The sequence below is a fragment of the Scleropages formosus genome, chromosome 8 (assembly GCF_900964775.1).
Source record: "Scleropages formosus chromosome 8, fSclFor1.1, whole genome shotgun sequence".
Lineage (NCBI taxonomy): Eukaryota > Metazoa > Chordata > Actinopteri > Osteoglossiformes > Osteoglossidae > Scleropages > Scleropages formosus.
In genome coordinates this window covers 31,793,148-31,816,424 of record NC_041813.1, presented here as the reverse complement: position 1 = coordinate 31,816,424, position 23,277 = coordinate 31,793,148, and the positions used below count along the sequence as shown (strand labels likewise).

Genomic DNA, 23,277 nt, shown 5'->3' with positions numbered 1-23,277 from the left:
GGACGCGGTGCTCGGCAAACGTGTCACGAGCACAGCGAGGGGAGTCAGTGCGAAAGAGCCGCTCTCGTCTCGGGCCGTGTTTTACCGTCACGCTGCCGCGTGGAAACGAGCCACGGAGACACACGGGCCACTTTTAACTAACCGAACCAGCTAGTTTATCAAACGTTAACTGAGGCTGCTGACGTGACGAGTGGACGGTCTAGTGTCCTCGGCCACTTTGTTCCAGACCCTGCGCCTGAGGACACGCCCGGTGTTTCCGCTCCTCTGTGACCGTTAACCCGAGGAGGCGGAGTCCACGCTTGGGTCCCACCGATGATGGTAATGTTAATGTTAATGTTAATGCATTTCCTTCACGCATTTGCAACGTTCTTTTAAATTTGCCGACTTAAAAAAATTAAGAAGAAGAACTAAAAAAAAAAAAAAAACTAGAAAAATAATTCCTTCTTCCGCCTTTCCAGTGAAAATAAGCACTAACTAAGTGCACGGACCCTACGGACAGACGGAAGCGAGCGAAACGCCGCGCGCGCCACCATACTCGCCAGGCGCGGCGGAAGTCTCGCGCTGGCCGGGGCAAACTTGTTCGTCGTGCAGGAGCGCGCTGTTCTCCAGTTGCTAAGCAACCGTCTGGCGCGCGGTACGCTCGCCCTCCGACGACTGCGGCGAGCGTTTCCAGGCAACGGAGCCCCTGTGTGATTTTCGGCGGGGAGAAGGAAAAGGGAAAGGAGCCGCGCTACGGGCGCACCGCACATGAACGCGCCATCAATGCGCGTCGAACCTCCGGCTTCTTGTGAACGACGGGCGCGTGGCCATTTCGTCTGAGAAAATGTGTATTTTGTGGCTTTGATGTGACGTCGCTGCTGCACCAGGGGAGCACAGCGCCGCTCAGCGTCGCACTTGGGCAACTGCACCGTTTCCACTCACATTCAGCGGCGTGAAAAGGGCGTAAACCGCCTCCTTTGCACGTACTGCACACTCTCTCTCTCACACACACACACACACACACACACACACACACACACACACACACACACACACACACACACTTACTTCCTGAACCGCTTGTCCCATACGGGGTCGCGGGGAACCAGAGCCTAACCTGGCCACTCAGGCGTAAGGCCGGAGGGGGAGGGGACACACCCAGGACGAGACGCCAGTTCGTCGCAAGGCAGCCCAAGTGGGGCTCGAACCCCAGACCCACGGGAGAGCAGGACCTGGTCCAACCCCCTGTGCCACCGCGCCCCCCTCCTACTGCACACTCGTGGAGTGAAAAGCAGTTTATTAGCCAGGGAAGTCGCTCATTAAGAGTGGTTGCTTATGTTTGCTGCAGCAGCTCAGGGATGAAGGGCAGTTTGGGAAGACTGAACACAAACTGGCAGCGAGTGATGAGCTGTGTTCCAGCACAGCGATATAATCGACGCAGGAGAGGAGGAAGGGAAGGAAGAGGAGAAAAAACGTACAAATACACTTTTTATTTTCTACTGGTAACAGAGACAAGATCTGTGATTGGTTGGAAAACAAATTACATACAAAATAAAAAATAGCATTTTTTCATTTTCATTATACCTTTGAACCACTGGATTCATTCATCAGTTTTATTTAAACATTTGTGCCCCACCCAGCACCAGGGTGGTGGGGAAGAAAGGTCCCTGACTGGTTCAAAGAAACATGTAGAAACTCCATCACCTGCATCAGCATCCCTGTGGTGTCGACCTTTACCAAAGGTACGGAATAAAAACCAGGATCATCCTCACTGTTTATTGGACCACCGTGGAGCGAGAGAGATGGAGGCGTTGAGCAACTGAAGGCATATGACTTACCACTCAGCTGCCCAAGTACAGTATTACTACAGTATTATTACAGTATTACCCGTCCCATAGGTTTCCTATGCAAATGGCTTGCCTCAAATGTAATAATGTTCATCATAGATTGTCTGTACTAATTATTTCTTCCCATTAATCTCATGTTTAGAGAAAAAAAAAAAGACGTGTTACATCACACATCCTCCGTCTGTCACTGTTATATTGTCTCATACCTAAAAAAAAAAAAAAAAAAACCAGCATCGTCAATACCTTTCAGGCCCTTTTTTCGAGATGGCTCAACTCCTACGAGTCACCGTGTGCAGGTTTCCACAGAAACACGCTTGCGTACACATACCGTCAGTTTCAGCCATGACTGCGGGGCACCTAAACGGCTTCTCCCGCACACAGAGAGCTCCCTTTGGCCACCTGCCCTCTCACCATTGCTTTCACCAGGCCTTTACCATGCTTCTCGTACAGGAAACACTGGGTTCTTCACACAGCGGCAAAGCTGTTCAAAAGTGAACCCTGCAGAAATTCACATAAAGAAATCACCTCACAACAATAAGTATTATAAGATACAAGGCTATTGCTCCAAGATAACTTTTGGTCGAAAAGAAGATAAAATACTTTAAAAAGTCCGAGTGATGATAAAAGATATTTTGAAGCCCTAAACTCTGCAAGGACAAAAACAATCTGAAGCGAATCAAGTCGTCACTTTGATGACACCAATAACAGCTACATGAAATTGCAGTTAAGTACGATGAGCTTTCAAACAGCAGCCTCAAATGGGGCAACTCGCCTCGATCCAATACGGCACTGTCACGCGGCTCTTCATGCACACGACACTAGTCAAGAGCTCTCTTTCACCTGTGCAGTGTGCGCAACGGGATTCCACGCAGCGCGACAGACGAGTGTGAAGCGTTTGCTCTGAACGGACGGGAAGGAGATTGAGTGCGGTCCTCTACGTGGAAACGAAAGGGAAGGGAGACGGGCTATTTACAGACACGATGCGGAGCGGCCATCCTCTCCAGAGCTTCGAAAGGAAAGCAGCAGCGCAGGGCGACAATCAAAGAGTTGGAGGGAAAGCGGTTGCGGACGGTGGCGGGAACCTCGGTGCGAACACGCGGGAGACCAGCGCTGGTGGGATGTAGTGCACACCTTGAGAAAAGCAAACCACCTGCACCTCCCATTTTCGGTTGTTTTCTTTATTTATGATCCAGCTGTGATGGATTAAAGGACTTAAAAAAATAAAATTAAAAAGCTCGTCAAAGCAAGCAAAGTGTGTAAAACAATACAACGCCTAACATCAGTGTGAGCACATCCACCCTCTTCTATGTATTGAAACCCCTCTGTCTTCCACCGCACACTAATACTGACTAACGTTCACGTGAAACCCTGCCGTCAGACACCGGATCTACCCCGACGCAAGCGCGTACACCCCCCCCCACCACTGAGATTAAAGCGGAACAGATCGAAGTCTTACATAAAGCGTAAAGGCAGGAGAGCCTGCCTCTGGACTGTACCTTCTGCAAACGGGCAAACTGAAAGGAGGGGCATAAAAAACAAACAAGGGTTACCTGGAAACGGGGGGGGCAGAGCACTCAGACCTTCACTCGGACCTTTAAAAAAGAGCATCGTTGTCAACAACTCAGAGGAAGAGAGCAAACTAAACCCTGGGTACTGTTTCATTTTGCGGCTGTTTGGTGATGGAGGAGGAGGGAGGTAGAGAAGCAGAGAGGGCTCTCGGGGTCGGCCTGAAGCAGGTGCTATTTCTTTGCTTTTCCACCCTTGGCTGAATTTCGAGGGGGGGTCACAGGTCTGCCTGAGCCCATGCCAGCTCCACCGCCATAGGAGTACAGCTTCTTGTCTGCAGGCTTCAGGATCTAAGGGAAGAGGAGAGCATCAGTGTCCCCACACACACACACGGCTGAGCCCTTGAGAGAGCCCGGGGCTCTTTGTCTCATCCCCTTGGACCAACCTGGAAGGAGCACATGAGCGTCTCGTCCACACTCATCATGGCGCCAGCGTTGTCAAACTCCCCGCAGTAGTTGGGCGCCGAGAAGAGTGTGACCAGCTGCCGTTTGGCAAAGAACTCGTAGCCGTCCTCCACCACCTGATTCAGAGAGAAAGGGGTTCAAGCTCACACATGGCAGGAAGTTGTCGGACCTAGGCAGGTGACAAAGCTGCCACCTCTCGTTTGTGGGACGTTTGACTGTGCTTATCGGCGCAAGGCCAGGCTTTCGGGCAGGCCTGCGTTTGCTCGTGCTGCCTGACGTTTCCAACAGGGACACGGGAGCTACAGACCTGATGTGCCCTGCATATGAGGTCCATGTCGTGTTTGTGCAGGAACTTGGCCACCACGTCGGCCCCGAACGTGAAGGAGACGCCGCGGTCGTTCTCTCCCCATCCCAGCACATCCTTGTCAGGGTCCGCCCACAGCAGGTCGCACAGCAGACCCTGGTCCGGCACGTCGGTGGGCCGCATCACCCTGCGCACCTGCTCCATCGACTGCAGGTCAGGGGACAGACCTGGGGGCAGGAGAGCCATGAGCCACCGGGCACCACAGCCAGCCACCATTACTGGTAACAGGGTGCAGAGTGCGTAAAGATTGTTCCTTTCTAGCACCTTGCCAAAGGTGCTTGGGTTCTAAACCCACAGGCTGATGGTCGCAGCTTCCTTAATTAACATTATGCCCACAGCTGGCTGCGCTTCCCGAACATTCGCCGTCAGCCAATTAGCAGCCGCCATGCAGGCCGAGCAGCAAACGCCGCTGACTCACACACCTCCGTGACAGCAGAAGATCTTCTCGTCCACAATAGCAGCCACCGGCAGGCAGTTGAAGCAGTCGGTGAAGGTCTTCCACAACTTGATGTTGTACCGCCTCTTACCTGCCGGAAAGATGGGGGTGGGGAGACACGGCGAGGGAGAAATATTTAAATCCCACCAGAAGTGTGGCTCCTTCACATAAGCGTGGCTCCACAGCACCTCGGGATGCGGCACACAGCGCAGCTGCTCACCAGTGACTCAACCCTACCGCCAGCGTGCCGTGAGTGTACCGCTCCGACAGGCATCGTTACGCAACCGATCCTCATCTCAACACTGTGACTAAGAGCGGCCGCTAACCGCCTGCGCTTACACTCGTCGTAGAAGCCGTAGATGCGGTTGATGGAGGCGCACTCGTGGTTGCCCCTGAGCAGGAAGAAGTTCTCTGGGTATTTGACCTTGTACGCCAGCAGCAGGCAGATGGTCTCCAGTGACTGCTTGCCCCGGTCCACGTAGTCGCCCAGGAACAGGTAGTTGCTCTCCGGGGGGAAGCCGCCGTACTCGAAGAGCCGCAGGAGGTCGTAATACTGCCCGTGAACATCACCTGTGGAGGGCCACGGTTAACACAGCATGCAAAATAGAAGTTTAACAGAAAAATGAGCTGCGGTCTAACTGCACCATTTCAAAACTGACATGTACACGAGCTATGGCAGCAGTTGGTGCGTTAGGACCCTTAACTCTCAGAACAGGAACAGCAACATGGTTTTTTTTTTTTTTGGCCCTCTGCCCCTGAGCTGAGAGCCGGGGCCTAGCAGCACTGGTGAGTGACCCCTGCAAACACATCCGCAGTCACACTTCTGCCCTGACAAAGAGCTCATCCGCACCAAAATCCAGAAGACAGCGCTCACCACAGATCTTCAGCGGTGCTTCGAGCTCCAGCAGTATCGGCTGGCTCAGGAAGATTTCCCGTGACTTGAGGCAGAGGCCGCGGATCTCGTTCTCCGTCAGCTGGACGTTCTTCCCTGGCCGAGAGCCCTTTACTGGACAGGGAGAGACACTAAAAGTCAGCCACCATTGGTGTCAAACTTCATCAACTGCTGAAAACCTAATAAATAGCAGGGCTTTAAACTCAAACTGACAGCAGGCTTGGCGAGGAGAGCAGCCATGAAGGGGAGCAGGCACAGAAAAGGAGAACAGATGCTGGGAAAGAGGGTAAAGAAAGAAGAAAGAAAAAAAATTCATTTTGCAAACGCGACTCACAGGATTTGAGAAACGGGAAAAGGTGTGAAAACACACACGGCTCAAGAGCCACATCAGCGCAGAACGACAGGTGGGAGACAGATGGTGGAAAGGTGGCGTTCTGCAAAGCATTCGCCAGGCGCAGTACAACCAGAATCATGAGAATCATGGGAAACTGGTCACTGACAGAAGCACTGAGCAGCACTACATGCATCAAATCAAAGGCTTAACAGAGACATAGAAACCAACTTGTATTACAGATTAAGGAAAGCAAACTCTCATACTAAATTTGGAAAAAAAAATGATACCTATATCTTCCATCCCAAGTCTCCTGTACAGAACAAAAACAGCACAGTTCTACTGGACTGCACAGCTGTGCACCAGATTGCCACGTGATCCCGAACACAACAAAAACAGCAGGAACTCTCAAATCCTGTTTGCTTTCAATGGGATTAATTCCTCGGCCAGCCGCTCAGACACAGAGCTGCTGTGGCCTTTTCAGTCTCTACACCGCAAACACGTTTCGCTGAAGTGACAGAGAACTCAGATAAAGAAGCCCATCAACAACAGAAGAAGGGCTTCAGACAGCAGACCATCAATGCACATCTTGTGTGGGTGACACCACCATTTCACTGGTTCACATCCAGCAGCTCCTCTACAAGTGACATTCAAACAGCAAATACATAGAAAATCACAGCAGACAGGGTTGGACTCATTGATGCAGCTGTAAGGAAGTCAAGAGAGAAGTGGCTCTCAAAGAGATGGGTTCGAGACCCTTCCTCAATGTGGCATGGAGGAGTCACAGATGTCATGGACATTCAGGAGGCCAGCAACTGGACAGGAAGAGGAACGGAAGGCATCCAGAAAGCAGCAAGTACACAGTGGCACAGCTGGACAGGGCGCGATGTAACGGACCACAAAGGGACATCAAGGGGCTCAAAGCGCTCCAAAAATAGCCATCGCTGCTGGCGAGCATCGCACAACCTCTTAGAAGGTGGGACCCGGAGTGCACCTCAACAGCACATGGAAATGAGGAGCTGCTGAAGACCTCCTGTCCGCATTGCCATGAAGAAATACCAGTGAGAGACAGACAAAATAAAAATGTACCAGAGTTTGTTTATGACATCACATGACCAAAGAGTGACCCCGGATTGTGTGACTGGTGGGCTGGTGCTGGTGGTACTTGCCGAGAGACCAAAGTAACGTCTCCATACTCTGAGGGTCCAACTGGGAGGCAAACCATATGATGGATCAAGCTGATAACAGCAGCAGGATGGGGTACACACAAAATCCCAGCATGCAGTGCAGCTGCTCTTTACTGATTCATGTCAAATCAAGTTTCAGCAAATGTGCACTTGTGTCTGAGACCACTGCCACATTGACTGAAGTGTTTCAGAATGCTTTTTAAATGTCGTATTACCCTCATACAAGCAGTCAGTAACAGATTACACACACACACACACACACACACACACACACACACACACAGAGAGAGAGTCCTAAAGGACTGATATGACCCTAGAGCCTTGGACCCAGTGTAAGTGCAGTATAAATAGGGTGGAGCTGCTTGCCACTTTAAAGCAGGATTAGGGTGCGCTAAGCCCTAACAGCGGGCACTCTAAAGTTAGCAACAGGACGGACACACACACACACACACACACACACACACAGAAGCTGCCAGATAAAAGGTGTCCTCTAAGTTGCTCACAAACCAAGTCATAGAAGTAACAGAGTGAGGAATGGGTCTCATGTGGTCAGTCCTGATCATCTGGGCCCTCTGTCCAGAACCAGAAGACTAGCCACTGGAACCACAACACACCCTATCTGGAATGCTCACAAACTCTACAACACAGCACCACAGCAAGGATGTCACTCCGATGTGTGTGTCAGAAAGACTGAAATGTGAAAGCTGGTCAAAGTAGCTGAAGACTGAGATGATAATCAGACCATAAAATGTGCACATGGCTTCAGTCCAAGGTAAAGAGAAGCAGATTCAGCAACGGATGAGCAACGATCCAACCCTGAGAACAGGCATCCAGACGTGTGTCAGAAACCTACGAGCAGTAAGGCAATATAATCTGTGTTATATACTTCCCACATAGGTATCAGGAAAATCATCTCTAGCAGCCACTGCAGCCCTGAGACTAAATCCACCAATTTGCACCAGTGACTGTGACCTCAACAAGGTCAGGGAGTCAAAGACTTCAAAAGTGACGCAGAATTCCGTTGTTTAGCCCCGGGTTCCACGACAGCTCCACATCTCATCTCAGGATGACACGGAGCTCCTGAAGCAGAACCCTGGGCACCTGCTGCCTCCGCACGCTCTCAGGACAAACGTCACACTTGCCAAGTAACAATGGAACCTGAGGCCGCATCTCTCGGGCAGTTTTCTCCTTCCTTTGTCTGTCGCTGCTTTGAAAGCCATCACAAAGAGTCACACAGCCCGCGGAGGAAGGTGTGAGCAACCCCTGACGGATCGCTCGGCAAACAAGCCGCGCATCCATTAGCACCGATCCGCCGGCGCCTGCGTGAGGTGCGGGCGGGTGCCCCGGGGCCGAGACGAGCCGAGCTAGCTGCCACTTCGAGGACGCCGCGCTTCTCTAAAACGGCAGCAATGGCCACAAAAATACACTGATGAAACAAGACACTTGGCTCACCTGTCTTAACAAGTTCTGTCAAGCAGATATTATGTAGATTGTTTTCCCCGCCAGCACTTCTGTAAAAACAAAGTGCGTTTCCTTGACTACATGGAAGGAGATGACAAGGATACGTCACATTTACTCATTTATCTGATGCTTTTCTCCAAAGCCACTCACTGTGTTAAGGTACCTACAATCATTACCCATTTACACAGCTGGGTCACTTTACTGGAGCAATTCAGGGGAAGTACCTTGTTCAAGGGTACAACAGCAGTGGCTGAGACTGGAACCAGCAACCTTGTTGTCCAGAGGCAGTGGTTCTAACTCCCTTTAATGACGAGTGAGAGTTGGCTGAGGCGTCCACGCGAACCACATGGTCAGCGGGCCGGACGGTCTCCAGTCCTCCGAGACCCTCAGGATCTGTCCTCACACTCATGATCAAGTCCGGTCACCACACACCTGCAGTGCAGCGACACTAACTGACCGCGGTGAGGAACGAGCAAACCGGACAGGGGACGAGGGCTCACCAGTGCAAGTGGACGCGTCCGTTACACGCCCTGCAACGCGTACGGACGCGTGCTTCCTGCGTCCGAGCCACGAAGAGGGGGAGGAGAGCTGCGCTGCAGGTTAACGACGGTGCAGCCTGTCGGACGACCGCACACGATGGGCTCCAGTGCCCGAGTGTCCAGTTCCCCATCATGCACTGCATACATTGATACTCTTTCTGTCCCCCTGTCTCTCCTTCAATCTCTTGTCAATATTTTGATATATTTTTACCATATTAGGCAAATGTGAACTGGTGTGTTTGTCAGGTGTTACTTCATCATCACTCATGACACTGCATTTAACTTTTTTCTAAAGGGACATTTGTGTGAAAATGTTAAAGATGCAAAACCCCAAAATTCCCTAGAGAACCTGGAGCATCTCTGTAGTCATGACAACACAGCCATGACACATAGCAACGTGGGCTCGATATTACATTTATTCATTTAGCTGATGCTTTTCTCCTAAGCAACTTACGGTATTAAGGTTAAAATTAGCCATTTATACAGCAGGGTAAATTTACTGGAGCAATTTTAGGGTCAGTACCTTGCTCAAGGGTACTATAACGGGAGGTGGGGATCGAAACGCTAACCACTACGCTACCGGCTGTCCCTAAATTAAAAGTCCCTATGTTAAAACCGAACAATGCGGCCACAGGCGCGACGTCCCCTGCAGCGTGTTAAACGCGCCGCGATCCGGTCATACATGTACTTGCTTCAGTCGTGTGTGTGCGTGTCCCTTCCCCAAACGCACACTACCCACGAGGAGTTACAAGGCACACACAAGGCGTGGAGAGGTCGAAATGTCCACACGTGTTCGGCGGAGCTCAGTCGGTCCACAGGCCTGCAGCGTGTCCTCACTGGACGGATGGACAGACAGACAGACAGACAGACACGGCTGCCAGCGCAAGCGAACCGTCCCAACCTGCCGGTGTACGAATGAATGCGCTGACAGACAGACAGGTACATGTCTCACACTCCCCTGGCCTGGCAGTGTCCGACACGGCAGACACACACTTCACACTGTGGTACCTCATTGATTTCTTACACACAAACCCCCACAGATACCGTTTTAACACAACTGAATATATTACTATCATTCACTGCATGGCTTCACAACCCACAACAACCTGCTGTAAAACTGACTGTTTGTCGCTGTAAGTAACACGCAGTGTGAATATACACACACACACACGACAAGTGCCTGTAATATGCAGCATAACAGCGTAACACACACATATATATGACATATAGACACAGATACACTTAAGTCTGTAAATACAGATCAATACAGAGTCACCGTGTGTGTATATTATATTATAATGATAAATATTACATATGATATACAGAGTGAGTCTGTGCCTGTGCCTTGGCTTGGCTTTTTTTCTTGATGAAATCGTTCAAGTTCTCCTCTTCTCACGCTGCAAAGTGTTTTACCGCCCCGTGGTCTTTCCGCCAGACCCGATCACCGAACCCGGCCACACCGCCGCGTACCGCGCATAGTACGGAACCGCTCACCTTCCAGGAGCCGCTGGATGATGGAGTCGATGTTCAGCTTGTCCGACTCCGCCATTTTAGCGCTTGTTCTCTCCTCCTGCAGCCGCTCGACTTCTCTCCCTCTCCTCTCACCGCCACTGGCTTTATTATAACTTAATAAGAGCGGGGCAAATAAAAGAAAGCGAAGCTAAATAAATTTTAAACAAAAAAAAAAAAAAAACAAAAAAACTAGCGCAAGGAGGCCGGCGTGCGGCTGGCGCTGTGTGTGTCTCACACTTCACCGGCTAACTGCTCGCTCAGCTGCGCTCGTGCCCGTTAGTTAGCTATTAGCTACTGATAGCGCCGCCCAGCCGCCCGCACTGTCGATACGATAGATAGCTAGCTAATGCTAATGCTAATGCTTATACTAACGCTAAACCGAGAAGGTAGGAGGCACACGCCACGCGAAGGTGGCGTGGCTAATGACCCCGCGCGCTCCGCCTAACGTCCCTTTAACCGACGCCCGCTCTCCTATCTCGCTTCGCAACTTTCTGATGAAAAAGGCCTCGCTGCTCGGGCCGACGGCAGAGGGAGACGACGCGAGACGGGATGGGACGGGTCGGGTCGGAGCGCTCATTGGCCTATGCATGTGTCCGTCTTAGTAACGAGCACCGCCCTTTTCGCGTTCCGCCCAGTTTCAAATGGTCCACGTTCATCGGAGCGCCACCCTCAAGCCACGCCCCACGCTCGGTGGGATGACGTCACGGAGATGCGAGAGGAAGGAGGTTCGCACCTGCAGAAGGCGGATTAGTATAGTACTCAGTATATTCTCTTGTGGTTAAAAAGGTTATTCTGTCAAAATTCTTTAATATTGACGTGAAGCCTTGGAAATGTACAAAAGAGATCCGTACACTTCTACAAAGAAATCGACTAACTTAAAAAACGAAAATTAGTCAGATATATTTGCATGAGGACACGCTGTAACCTGACGCGCCTGAATCAAACTACAATTTCCCACAATCCACTTGGCACGTGGGTCCCCATCCAGCCAGAAAGCAAACTCGTAAAGCCATCTAGTGGACGAGATGGTAACAGCAGGATTTCGGAGCATTTCTCTGGCTGACCCAGAGAAAGGCCAAAGGTCAAAGGTGTCCAGCACAGCTCTCATCAGCAGAGACCTTTGTGATATTAAAATTTGGGAAAATATGAACCTGGGCTTCCAAGGCTAGAATGAAAGGCTCTGTCTTTACGTTGCAGGAGCTTTAAACATCACATTAAATGTGTTTTTTTTTTTTTTTTTCCAAAATCACTGCACCAGACACGATTCTGGACATCATTTCATTACTGATCTTTGCCATTGATGGCTCCGTGGAACTTGGTTCCACAAGAGGTCTGGGGCTGGGTCCACAGCACCTGTCCTCCTGTACACAAGTGAGATCCCACCCAGGTACCGATGCTACGTGTAGTTTAGGCCATAATCTCCACCCACAACTGGAAGGCGTGATTTTCATCAATTCTTCCTGCCTTTTCTCCGCATCATTTTTGTTCTTAAAATCTTGGAGGTAACCACAGTGATCACTGGAAAAGAACTGTGTTGCTGATTTACGTAACCTCTCTAACCCTATAAATATTTGTGTATTCATATCTATTGTTAATGTATGGAGAATTTTCCACAGAGGAAAAGCACATATAACTACAAAATTCATTGTATTGCTGGACATCCCACTCAAAGAGCCATTTTCTTACATAGGTCAGGTATGAAGCCTTATTGCCTTGTAATAAACTCATTTTAAATCACACACACTTTCTGAACCGCTTGTCCCCTACAGGGTCACGGAGCCTAACCCGGCAACACAGGGCATAAGGCCAGAGGGGACACACCCAGGACGGGACGCCAGTCCGTCGCAAGGCACCCCAAGCGGGACTCGAACCCCAGACCCACTGGAGAGCAGGACCCGGTCCAACTCGCTGCACCACTGCACCCCCCAAGTCATTTTAAATCAAATGTATTTATTTAGCTGATGCTGTTCTTCAAAGAAACTTACACTTATTTACCCATTTATACAGCTCGGTAATTTCACTGGAGCAGTTTCAGGGTAAGTATCGTGTTCAGTGGGACTACAGCTAGAAGTGGGACTCAGACCTGCCACCTTTGGGTCCCAAAGTAGCAGCTCTAACCACTACGCTACCAGCTGCCCCATATTGAAACACCTTACTTTACAATGTTGTGAGCTCAGAAAGACTCCTCGCTGTGACCTGTGTTATAAAATCAGGAGCGCCGTCCAAATGTGGGTGTTGGCACAGATCTAAGTCATGACATGTTTTGAGCCTGTGTGTGTGTGTGTGTGTGAGAGAGAGAGAGTGCGCCGATAACATCTGTTTTTTGTATCCACCACGCTGCCTGTTGCACCCCATCTTCTCTTTCCCAATCCCTCTGTGTGTCCACAGATTTCCCAACCCGTCCTGGTGTCCCACAGCATTACTCATCCCTTCCAGCTCCTCGAAATCTCAGAATGTCACCATCGCCCTTTTCTCCTTCACTCGTCACACACGGTTTCGGCGGGGGGATGGACAGGTTGTCGCGTCAACCGCGTGCGATCTTAGCGATGCCGCGGTAGGCAGGGTGGCCTGGGATGCTGGAAGAGCCTGAAGTTCGGAGTTTCGGGACCCTCAACTTGCGGACATGTCCGTAACGAGCTTCGTCCTGCGGCGCGGCCGTTGTCTCACGGGGGGACTTGAGCCGCAGTTCCTCGAATCAGGGAGACTCTTTCGGAGACACAGACGTGTTCAGTCTGGTCCGGTCTTGTCCCCCCCCCCCGCTCGCCATGCTCCACCCCAGACCTCACATTCCTGTACAAAACCCCCCTCAGTAAAGCCTCGCACCCAGACGCATCTCTGAACCTTCAGCGACAGCAGCTAACAGTCTCCGCTCACCTGGTCAGTGTGTAACCAGTGTGTAACCAGCTCCAGGTGTGTAACCAGCTCTCGTTTCTCCACCCGCTTTATGCTTTTGTTCCTTCCAACAACGTGCAAACTGCGCTCCTCTTATTTCCTTTAGCGAAAAATTTTAAGAGTTGATTTATCTTTCATGCAAGATGAAAAGTCTCCTTTTCTTGAAAACTGTCATAAAAAAAGATTTTTTTATGAAAGTTTTCAAGAAAAGGAGATTTTTAATCTTTTAGATTCTTTTAATAAAAGATTTTTTTAAAAAAAATTCTTTTCTTGAAAACCTTCTTTTATTCCAGTTTCATCTGGTCACTGCTTTCGTCTTGTCATTTCGGTCCGTCTTTAGTGTCACCTCCTCTTTTTCGGTTTCTTATTTCCACCAGTTCTGCACCGGAATTGGATTTATAATTGTATTTGTAATTCATTACGTGGTGAGGTCAGCAGTTGACCTGCAGAGATTCCTTCCCCCGGTACACTCACATATTCCAGGGCGCGCCACCATGAAATCATGTATATGGCAGCTAATATTTGCAGGTAGCTGTGAGGCCGATCGAAGCGCGCCGAGGGTGTTGGGGTTGCGGTCCGAACACTTGTCTGCAGACGCCGTTGCATACGTCTCACCTGGACGCTGTTATTGCTGGCGATGATTCACCAGAGCCAAAAAGCGCATCACTTACAAGAGTCATTGCCGTTAGTCATCGGTGTGTTTGGCCCCATGCCAGCAGTGGCCTTCAGTGTGTGTGTGTGTGTGTGTGTGTGTGTGTGTGTGTGTGTGTGTGTGTGTGTGTGTGTGTGTGTCCGCACGCGCGTGCGTATGCATGTTTTTATTGCAGAATGGTGCCTGAACGTGGACATGGACACACGCGCGCGCACACATACCTACACACCTACCTACACACCTTCTGGGATCATGGGAGCACGGGGCAGCAAGATGGTGCACGCGTGACCGAAACTGCGTACAGAAACACACAGGACGCATCCCGACCTGCCCCCCTCCCCCTAGTCAACCGGAGCCGCGGTTTTTACTATGCTCTTTTTAAATATAGCTCTGAGCTACGGTATCCTGTATGGGCTTGTCCGTCACGGTGACGCCTTGGGGGAAGGTGGGTGTGTTTGCGTGTGTGAGGGAGAGAGGGAGACAGATGATAAGTTGCCACAGTATCTTGTGTTTGTTGTGTTATTTGGGAGCTCGTGTGACAACATTTACATTTACGTTTATACATTCATCTGACACTTTTCTGCAAAGTGACTTAAATCGTTAATGTTTTTACTCCTCTATGCAGCAGGATAATTTTTACTGTATCAGTTTAGGGTAAGTATGAAACATCCTACAGTACGAGGGAAATTTGACTTCGAAGCATTGCACCCCTTGCTGCCCCATGATACCAACACACACTTAGACAAGGGATGAGAATCTGTGAAGCGGCGGTGCGGGCACTGAGCTAATATCCACCCATGCCCTCGCAGGATGGGCTCCGCAGGGGTGCAGATCGTGTGCGTGGCGCTTGGGATCCTCGGACTCGTCGCCGCCATCGTGTGCTGCGCCATCCCCAAATGGAAGGAGTCGTCGTTCACGGGACAGAATATCGTCACGGCTGTGGTATGGTACCTGCGGTGCTGCTGTCCCCCCCACCTTTTTGCGATGCGCTCACACTCAGCACTGTGAGCCGTGACCCAGCGCCCACTGTCCCCGCACAGGTGAACCAGGAAGGCCTGTGGATGACCTGCGTGGTGCAGAGCACTGGGCAGCAGCAGTGCAAGACGTACGACTCGCTGCTCGTGCTCTCCTCGGACCTGCAGGCGGCGCGCGCCATGACCGTCATCAGCTGCATGCTGGCGGTGCTCTCTGTGCTCGTGCTCTTCGCCGGCGCCGACTTCACCACCTGCGTGGAGAACGAGGAGGCCAAGCCGCGGATCTGCCTGGCGGCGGGGGTGGGGCTCCTGCTCGCCGGCCTCATGCTCTTCATTCCGGTGAGCTGGTCGGCCAGCACCATCGTTCGCAACTTCCAGGATCCGACCGTGCCCCAGAAAATGGAGCTCGGTGCGTGCATCTTCATCGGCTGGGCCGGGGGGGTGCTGCTGCTCTTGGCCGGGGGGCTCCTCTGCTGCTTCAGCTGCCGGGGGTCCGGAGGCTCGGGCGGCACCGCCAAGTACTACAGCAACAACCCCTCCGCCCCCAGCAAGAACTACGTTTGATGGTTGAGGGGCGTCGACAGGCCGAAGGGTATCGTCAGCCGCTGTAAATACACATCCTTTAAGAAGCAGGGGGGGGAGAGCAGTACTGACTATAGTCGAATATTCTTCAGTTTATTTGGTCTCTATATGGGCTTTGGGGGAAAAAGCTGTAAATACGGAACATCTGCAGGGTGGTGCGGTCTGCTTGTGGAGCATCTCTCAGAATATTTATACATCATACATTAAAATCACATTTGCTTTTTGCAGCATTTTACATTTCGCTCACTGACAGAGGCAGTGATATTATTCGATGAGCTCGCTGTGGGGGATGTGACGTAGTACTGTTTAGTGCATAATAAAACTTAAAATCAGGTAATTTTTAACTGCTGACGCTGATTTTAACTTGTATCAGTTTAATTAACTTGCAGTTTCACTTGTATTAGGTTTAAACGCCCAACTGTATTTATCGGACAACTAAATAAAAATTTTCTGTCAAATGATGCTCAAGAACTTTTTGTTATTTGCTGAACTTATTTTCGAGCAAGAGGGGGCGTCGTGGCGCAGTGGGTTGGACCGGGTCCTGCTCTCCGGTGGGTCTGGGGTTCGAGTCCTGCTTGGGGTGCCTTGCGATGGACTGGCGTCCCATCCTGGGTGTGCCCCCTCCCCCTCCGGCCTTACGCCCTATGTTGCCGGGTTAGGCTCCGGTTCCCCGCGACCCCGTGTGGGACTAGCGGTTCTGAAACTGTGTGTGTGTGTGTGTGTGTGTGTGTGCGTGTGTAGGGTGGGGCGGTGGTCCACCACAGATGTGACAAAGATGCACACATGTGTGCTTAACAGTTCTCAAAGAATGCCAGTAAAAACTGCTTTGTAAAATATTCTGGAACTTTTATTTCAATTAATCAAAAATATGTTAACCTTTTTCCAAAATAAAAATGTCCACAGCTTGTTAAACTAATAATTCCTCAATAAAATTATAGAACCCCAAGTGCATACAACACTGCAGGAATCCACAGGATGTCAAAGACACAGACAGAACATGTCTACATAATATTAATTTTGTCACGTGAGATACTGGCACATATTTCCCATGGACAAGCAGAAGGACGGGGCTAGACGGAATCACCTCCTCTCTCATTTTCCCTCCACTCTCGTTTTCACTCAACTTACCATGCAGCTCCCTCCCCATCCTTGTCCCCCTCCCTATCTCCCAGTCTCCCTCCCTCCCCATCCGTGTTGCTCACATCTTGCTCTCCAGGCTGCTGACTCGCTGGGTCAGCTCCTCCACCGTGGTCTTCAGTTGCTTAATCTCATCCAGTAGAGACTGTACGTCCTGTGGTGGGACGGGAAACAGGGACAGAGATGTCACCGAGAGCCACTACTGCAACTGAAATGCTCCCACGGGCGTGCTGGAAAATGTGGTTCCCACTCACCGCACTGTCACCCTGCCGGTGTGCGCCGCTGGATGACGTGGTACTCATGAGGCTCTTATGAACTTTGAACTCCTTGGTCTTGGTGGCCACAAAGCCATCCTTCAAGGAGATGAGGATCGGTTTGGCATCCTTGCCTGCGAACCAGTCGGCCGCCTCCGCCGAAGGCTCCGGACCGATCGTGTCAGGGTACAGGTCTTCCTGAAACAGGTCGGACTGCGGGCACGCGGTTTGAGACAGGGAGAGAGGGGAATAAAGAGCGAGAGTGTATTTAAACACCGGCTGGCAAAACTTCTCCGGCACTGAAAGCATCCACCGATGTGAACAGATAGACGCCTGCTGCGCAGGGAACATTTACTCCGTATACCGTGGCACGGCAACTCATTTTCATGAGAGGATTATCGGAGTAGCTACCTTCCGCGGTACCGTCATGACGATGGGCTCACACTTCCGCTCATGGAGCTTGTAGAATCTGCGGTCAGAGGAAGAGGGGAGACTCGTCATAGGCCATTATGTCATCATTACAAATGTCCACATAGCACCGGGTGACCCACGGCTGGACTTCTCACTGTTGCCCGGACCTGGTGCTCACCTGGCGATCTCGCACTTGTTGACCTCCAGGCCCCTCTTGGGCATGTAGCCCATGCCCTTCTGACTCTCCTTGCTGCTGTACATAGACAAGTAGTGCACGTAGGGCGCCTCGTCTGTCACCTCAAAGTAGCGGATGCTGCTGTCCCCCTGGGACAGAAAATCACGGCAGGAGCTGAGCGGGGGGGTTGGGCTTACAGCCACCAGATAGCAACGAGCCGCAGTCATGGACACAACAGCAAATTACACATGCGAGCGTGTACTCGCTCCAGGCGCTACCTTGCCAACGAGGTAGACGATGCTGGTGTCAGGGTCGAAGAAGGGCAGCAGGACGCCACTGCTCGTGTCCAACTCTTGCAGGGTGAGCGGCTCTGCGAAGTTATCCTGCATGTGCAAACACGGGTGTGATGCGTACCATTGTTTACCACGACCACATGGGACGGCTGCACCGAAATCAGGCGACTCACCGGATCCCACAGCGCCACCTGCCTCTCGCTCATACGGCTGAAGCCTGTGGTCAGGATCTTCTCGCTGGAGACAAAGACCGCTCTGACCGGCCGGTGGCCCTCGTGGGGCTTGTCCTTCTCCTGAGAAAGAGACACGAGGGTCGTGGTGGTTAGGATGACCACAGAAAGATATATAGCATCAAAGCACAGTAAAGAAGAGGCCGACGGAGAGCAGAACGCAGCAGGACCTTAAATTTCATCCAGAATCAAACTGGGCCTGACCGGGAGAAGCGCGACTGAGGAAATCGCACGGCGGTGTGTCGGGGGTCAGGGGCACTCACGAGCAGGACGGTGCCCTTGCGCGGGTCCAGCACACGCAGCTTCTTGTCCTTGCAGGAGGTGAGGATGCGTGAGCCGTCTTGGTTCCAGCAAGCACTGTAGATGAGGTCGGTGTGTACGTCGTCAATCTGGACAACAGCCTCACCGCACGCCACATTCCACAGGATCACCACGTTGTCACAGCCTGGCGGGGGGGGGGGGGGGATGGAGGGTATGGTCGGGGGGGCGGGCCGAGGTGACAGAGCGGTGCTATCGGTGTCCACACTAATTGGGTGAGCCATACCTGCGGTCATCAGCACGTTGCGAGCAGTCGGGTGCCAGCTAAGGATGCCCACACGCTTGGAATGCCCTTCGAGCTTCACCACCGGCTCCCTCAGGGGGGTCGTAAGACCCCCGTCTGGGATCTCCCAGATCTGCAGCAGAGCAAAGGATGAGCGTGGAGTAAACCGGAGTGTGTATCAACTGCAGAGTGTGCAAAGAGAGCTGCTGAGTTGGATGAGTGGCACTGAAGGACTGTATCCCCAGTGCGGCTATCAAATAGAGAAAAGTAACATCTCAACCAGGGTCAAATCCTGGCTGAAGAAGAGCGAGAAACAAGTGAATGTTCTTGTTCGCACCATGACGCTGCAGTCCTCGGAGCCGCTGGCGATGATGTTGTCATTGTGGGGGCACCACTCGATGTCCAGGATGGGGCCCTTGTGGCCACACACCGTGGGCTGGGACATGTCGATGCGCCCAGTCTGGGGGAACGCAAGAAGAGGTTAACGCATGTACGTTTTCACGCAGGGACACACTTCCTCTGTCTTCACAGACACACACGCACGCACGCACGCACGCACGCACACACACTCGCACGCAGGAATGTAACTATCCCAGGTTGGACCCGATAATGCCGAGATGGACAGACAGAAGAAGGAACACATCTGTCAGCTGAGTCCAATTTAACAGCCCTGTCTCCAATTACCCCTAATGGGCCCTAACTTGGTTACTGTGGCCCCTGTAGGGCTGAGTGGGAAACCCTAGTGCTCAGGGCTTCGGGCCGAGCTGCATGCATGAGGAGGCTGACCGGCTCGCTGCTCGTAGCAGATACCATAGCAGGAATACAAAGACAAACAAATAGCAACAACGAACAGATACATTTGGCGGATTGAAAAATCGGGATCGACGGCGTCGGCTCATATTTGTCGTCGTTAACTACCGTTAATGTGACGTTGCCATGTGTGAACGGAGCCGCCAGATGTCGCGTGGACACAGCAGATCCCTATCAGTGCTGCAACACTGATTACGCAAGCCAGACGAGAAGCGTCTTCCGGTTCTTTCTCCGAGAAGCGGCGCAGAGGCAGGCCGGACGACGGCAGGTCTCGCTGGACCAGCGGGGGGTCACAGACAACAGAGCGGAAAGGCGGCAGTTTGATGAGACAAGCGTGGACATGGACAAGCACAGTGTCCCCTGTTGGCTGCAAACACACGGTGTCTCAGTGTGTGTGTGTGTGTGTGTGTGTGTGTGTGTGGGAGGGGGGTCTCCTGCGATTCTAGGCCTTCTGCATTCGTTTTATTCACCATTCATCATGAGTGTCGATTTTCTACATCACTGTGCAGCACTAATTCTGTAGCAGCTCTGATGGGAATAAAGCGGTTCGCAAAGCAGTGATGTACCGCGGTTCTGCCGCAAGTGCGTTTCCGGATATGGGCTGCAGGCCCCGCCCACTCTTCCTGGGTCCCACCGCAGTGACAGCAAAGGCTTCCAAATATGGTGAAAAAGACGACAAAGGGACAGCGACGCAGAAAACTGAAACCTGGCCCCAAACTTCCTTGTTCAGCAAAGCATTTTGTGTCTTTTCTCAAAAGCCAAGGTTCAAACCACGGTAAAAGTGTGGCGGCGACAGCCTCGCTTAAACGGGTAAAGGCAAGAGCCGCTTATCACTCACACTGCAGGGGGGTGAAGAAGAGCTCAGTGACACAAGAAGATGAACTCAAACCCAGTGCAAAGACCGTGCGAGACCTGAGCCTGAGTTTACTCTCGATGTTACCTTGAGTGCGGTAAACTCTGGACTTTCTCACACCACAGGTGTTTCCAACTGTCTATTTACAGGACTCAGTTCACATGTGGGGCCTTAGTGTGTTTGCCTGTGGTATCCGCTCTGTGCTCGCTCTCTGACCTCATATGAGACGCGCCGTGTCCACACACACACACACACACACACACACATACACATTTCCACATGTTCGTGCCCAACAAAGAGAAGGCCTGCAGTGCTGATTTGTCGAGTCACGGCTCATGCTGGACCAGGGTCTTGGGCAAGTTCCCAGGTGCTCGCTCACTCGTTTAGTGACCTTCGAGAATTTCTCGAAGCCGGACCCAGTAAACACACCCACCTTATTCAGCGGCAGCACCATGAAGGCCCCTCCGCCGCTGGCTTCCACGATCATGGCCACAAACTTGGGGTTGACGGAGCAGAAGGTGCTGTCCCAGGTATTCTGGGAGATGCGGATGTCGTCGTAGCACTGGTCGGCCTTGACCGCCTGGCCGAACACATGGCGGAACTTGCTGGACCGGACCACCTTCCTGGACATGGCGAGCTGTGGGGGCAGAGAGTGGATGCCAAGCAAGGCCAGAGGAGAGATTATTTCTTAGGGCTGTTACCGGAGCCCTTCCCGTATCAGTGTCGTTTGCGGCAACTTTTTAAAAAAATTTATTGCGAAGAGCACAATGGTCATGTTCACAAATCCGCATTCATGCATATTGCCATGTTATATTTCAAAACACCAGCTCTTTGAGCAAAGCTTTTCACGTGACTCTGGGGTTGGAGCTGCTTGAGTGGCCGCGCTCACGCTTGCACGGACGGGGCAGCGCTGGCCGGGAGGGGGCCCCAGGGTGCGCGGCTCATCTACGCACAGCGCAGGAAAGGGAAGTGGCATTTCGTAGGAAACCACCCCGTTCTCAAGTGCAGAGCACAGAGAAGGTGGAGAAAGGGCCAAAAAGAGTGCGAAAAGTGACGGGGCCGAGGAGAGAGCCGCTCGTGCCACATACGCTCGGCCCAAGGGCCGAGGACTGAGGAAGGAAACGCTAAGTGGCCGAGAGAGCAAACGTTTCGAAACTTCCTCTTGTCTGGGGCCCTTTTCTCGTCACCCTTTCAAAAGACGCAAATCTTGTACTCGCACAAGCCACATCCTTGACTTTTTAAGGGCAACGTTTGACAGGCCCCGCCCACTCTTCCATGTGGGGGAAGGCTGCCAAAGCAAACCCCGCCCACCACCCAGGTTGGTGTTTTCTTAAAGAGTGCAAAGTGTAAATGAATTACATCCTAAAAACATTTCTGCGTGTCAGCGGTGTCGCTGCAGACACTTAATGAGCGAGAACAGTCTCGGGAAGGACGGCAATTACGGAAACGGCCGTAGGTCGACCCACGTGCAAGTTGTTTGGAACAAGGAGTGAGACGAGAAAGAGCTGCAGGATCCCGAGACACGGCGCACATGTCACGCAGTGTCCCCCAAAGCCCCGCGCTGTTGCATTTCGACGCCGTCGACCCGCACTTGAGAGCCGAAGCTCTTCCTGTGCGAGGAAATGGGAGCAGAGCGACACGGAGCGCTACGGTTAAACCACATCCTAGGCGGGAAATGGAGCACGGCTCAGCGACACTCCAGATTCTCCTTCCTCGCAGCGACACGCCGCTGCTCCTACCAGTCATGTTTCATCGCGCCTACAGTGCTTTTGGCCAAACTTTGGCGGCAAACTCCAAAAATTGCCATCGCTTCCTCGTTTTGACTGGTGCGCAAACATTTTGTTCAGCTGAACGCTGTCATTTCACCAGGAGCCGAGAGAGATGTTTGGCCAGGGGCGATGGACTGACCGCGCAGAAATGGCACCGATGGCCAAGGGTACAAAGGGTCCTGCTGCCCCGAAGACCCCCAAGAGAGCACGAACGCACTCCACGCTCATCGCCCATCCATCCGTGGCTTTCTTCGTTCTGACCGCTTTCATTAAGTTTCTTTCAGTCTCCACAAGAAAACAAGGTCATCTTCAATATATACATTCATATTTATTACCTTTGTTTAAACACAGGGCATTTGAAGAAAAAATTAAATTTTAAGAGGCCTCTGAAAAAATGCTGCAGCGCTCCTGGCGAACAAAGCCTTGTTCCAGAGAGAACTTCCTCAAAATTTCTGAGCATCAAGGCAGCAGTGAATGCCTGGCTGCAGTGGAGTGTCTCACACACACACACACACACACACACACACACACACACAAGGGACACAAATCACAAGGACCGCTGCATACTATTGCGCCTCCATTAATGTGCGTTTAAGAGCAAAAAAAAGTGCTCAGGCACTTCCTCTCCTCTGAAATGTGGCGCTTCGCTTGCGGCCGAACGTCGCAGGAGCCAGTCGGCGCTCTGCTTCGCCCAGAGCGTGAAACTGTGTCGAGAGCGAGCTCCATGTGCACAAATACACGCCAGCACGGAGCGACCCGCTTTATTCTGCGGAACACACACGCTTTATGAAATCACGATGCACAAAGAGTCTTCTCGACACACTGATAACGCCGGAAAGAACACAGAAGAGAGGATGTGCGGCTCCTCCACATTTGCCCTGGTGGCCCTGGTGCGTGCGTGAAGTTTACCTGAATCTTACCTGGAGTTCACCTGAAGTTTGCCTGCTGCGGAAGAGGAGGAATGGGCCGACGTGCCGGGGGAACCGTGCGGAGGACAGACGAGCGCCGGCGCTCCGCAATCAGACCTTTTTAAGCGATGGAGGAAGTGAGAGCAGATGGGAGGTGTCCTTTTCACACGGGTTTTTTTCCTTCTCGTTTTGAAAAAAACAAGGTGACAAATGACAGCGCTAGAGAAGCGGTGGCATGGTTTGAAAATTTCGCCCCCGTCCGCGCACGTCCGCGCCGT

At 51.9% G+C, this 23,277-nt stretch overlaps 3 protein-coding genes across 3 annotated transcripts; 1 reads left to right on the top strand and 2 right to left on the bottom strand.

Annotated features, from left to right (window-relative positions):
• Nucleotides 1-1,454: 1,454 nt before the first annotated feature.
• Nucleotides 1,455-11,167, bottom strand: ppp1caa (protein phosphatase 1, catalytic subunit, alpha isozyme a). The gene is made up of 7 exons (XM_018764677.2): nucleotides 10,501-11,167; nucleotides 5,471-5,602; nucleotides 4,936-5,166; nucleotides 4,583-4,687; nucleotides 4,104-4,327; nucleotides 3,778-3,912; nucleotides 1,455-3,682 (listed from the first exon to the last, which is right to left on the bottom strand). Exons 1-7 carry the CDS (start codon nucleotides 10,553-10,555, stop codon nucleotides 3,566-3,568), a joined length of 999 nt encoding a protein of 332 aa, XP_018620193.1. The 5' UTR covers nucleotides 10,556-11,167; the 3' UTR covers nucleotides 1,455-3,565.
• A 2,187-nt stretch (nucleotides 11,168-13,354) lies between these two features.
• Nucleotides 13,355-16,045, top strand: cldni (claudin i). The gene is made up of 3 exons (XM_018764676.1): nucleotides 13,355-13,428; nucleotides 14,872-15,004; nucleotides 15,103-16,045. Exons 2-3 carry the CDS (start codon nucleotides 14,873-14,875, stop codon nucleotides 15,598-15,600), a joined length of 630 nt encoding a protein of 209 aa, XP_018620192.1. The 5' UTR covers nucleotides 13,355-13,428; nucleotide 14,872; the 3' UTR covers nucleotides 15,601-16,045.
• A 423-nt stretch (nucleotides 16,046-16,468) lies between these two features.
• coro1a (coronin, actin binding protein, 1A) lies at nucleotides 16,469-23,210 on the bottom strand. The gene is made up of 11 exons (XM_029254254.1): nucleotides 23,012-23,210; nucleotides 20,756-20,959; nucleotides 18,997-19,119; nucleotides 18,663-18,792; nucleotides 18,382-18,563; nucleotides 18,062-18,181; nucleotides 17,874-17,978; nucleotides 17,599-17,744; nucleotides 17,421-17,478; nucleotides 17,010-17,222; nucleotides 16,469-16,909 (listed from the first exon to the last, which is right to left on the bottom strand). Exons 2-11 carry the CDS (start codon nucleotides 20,951-20,953, stop codon nucleotides 16,817-16,819), a joined length of 1,368 nt encoding a protein of 455 aa, XP_029110087.1. The 5' UTR covers nucleotides 20,954-20,959; nucleotides 23,012-23,210; the 3' UTR covers nucleotides 16,469-16,816.
• Nucleotides 23,211-23,277: the final 67 nt, after the last annotated feature.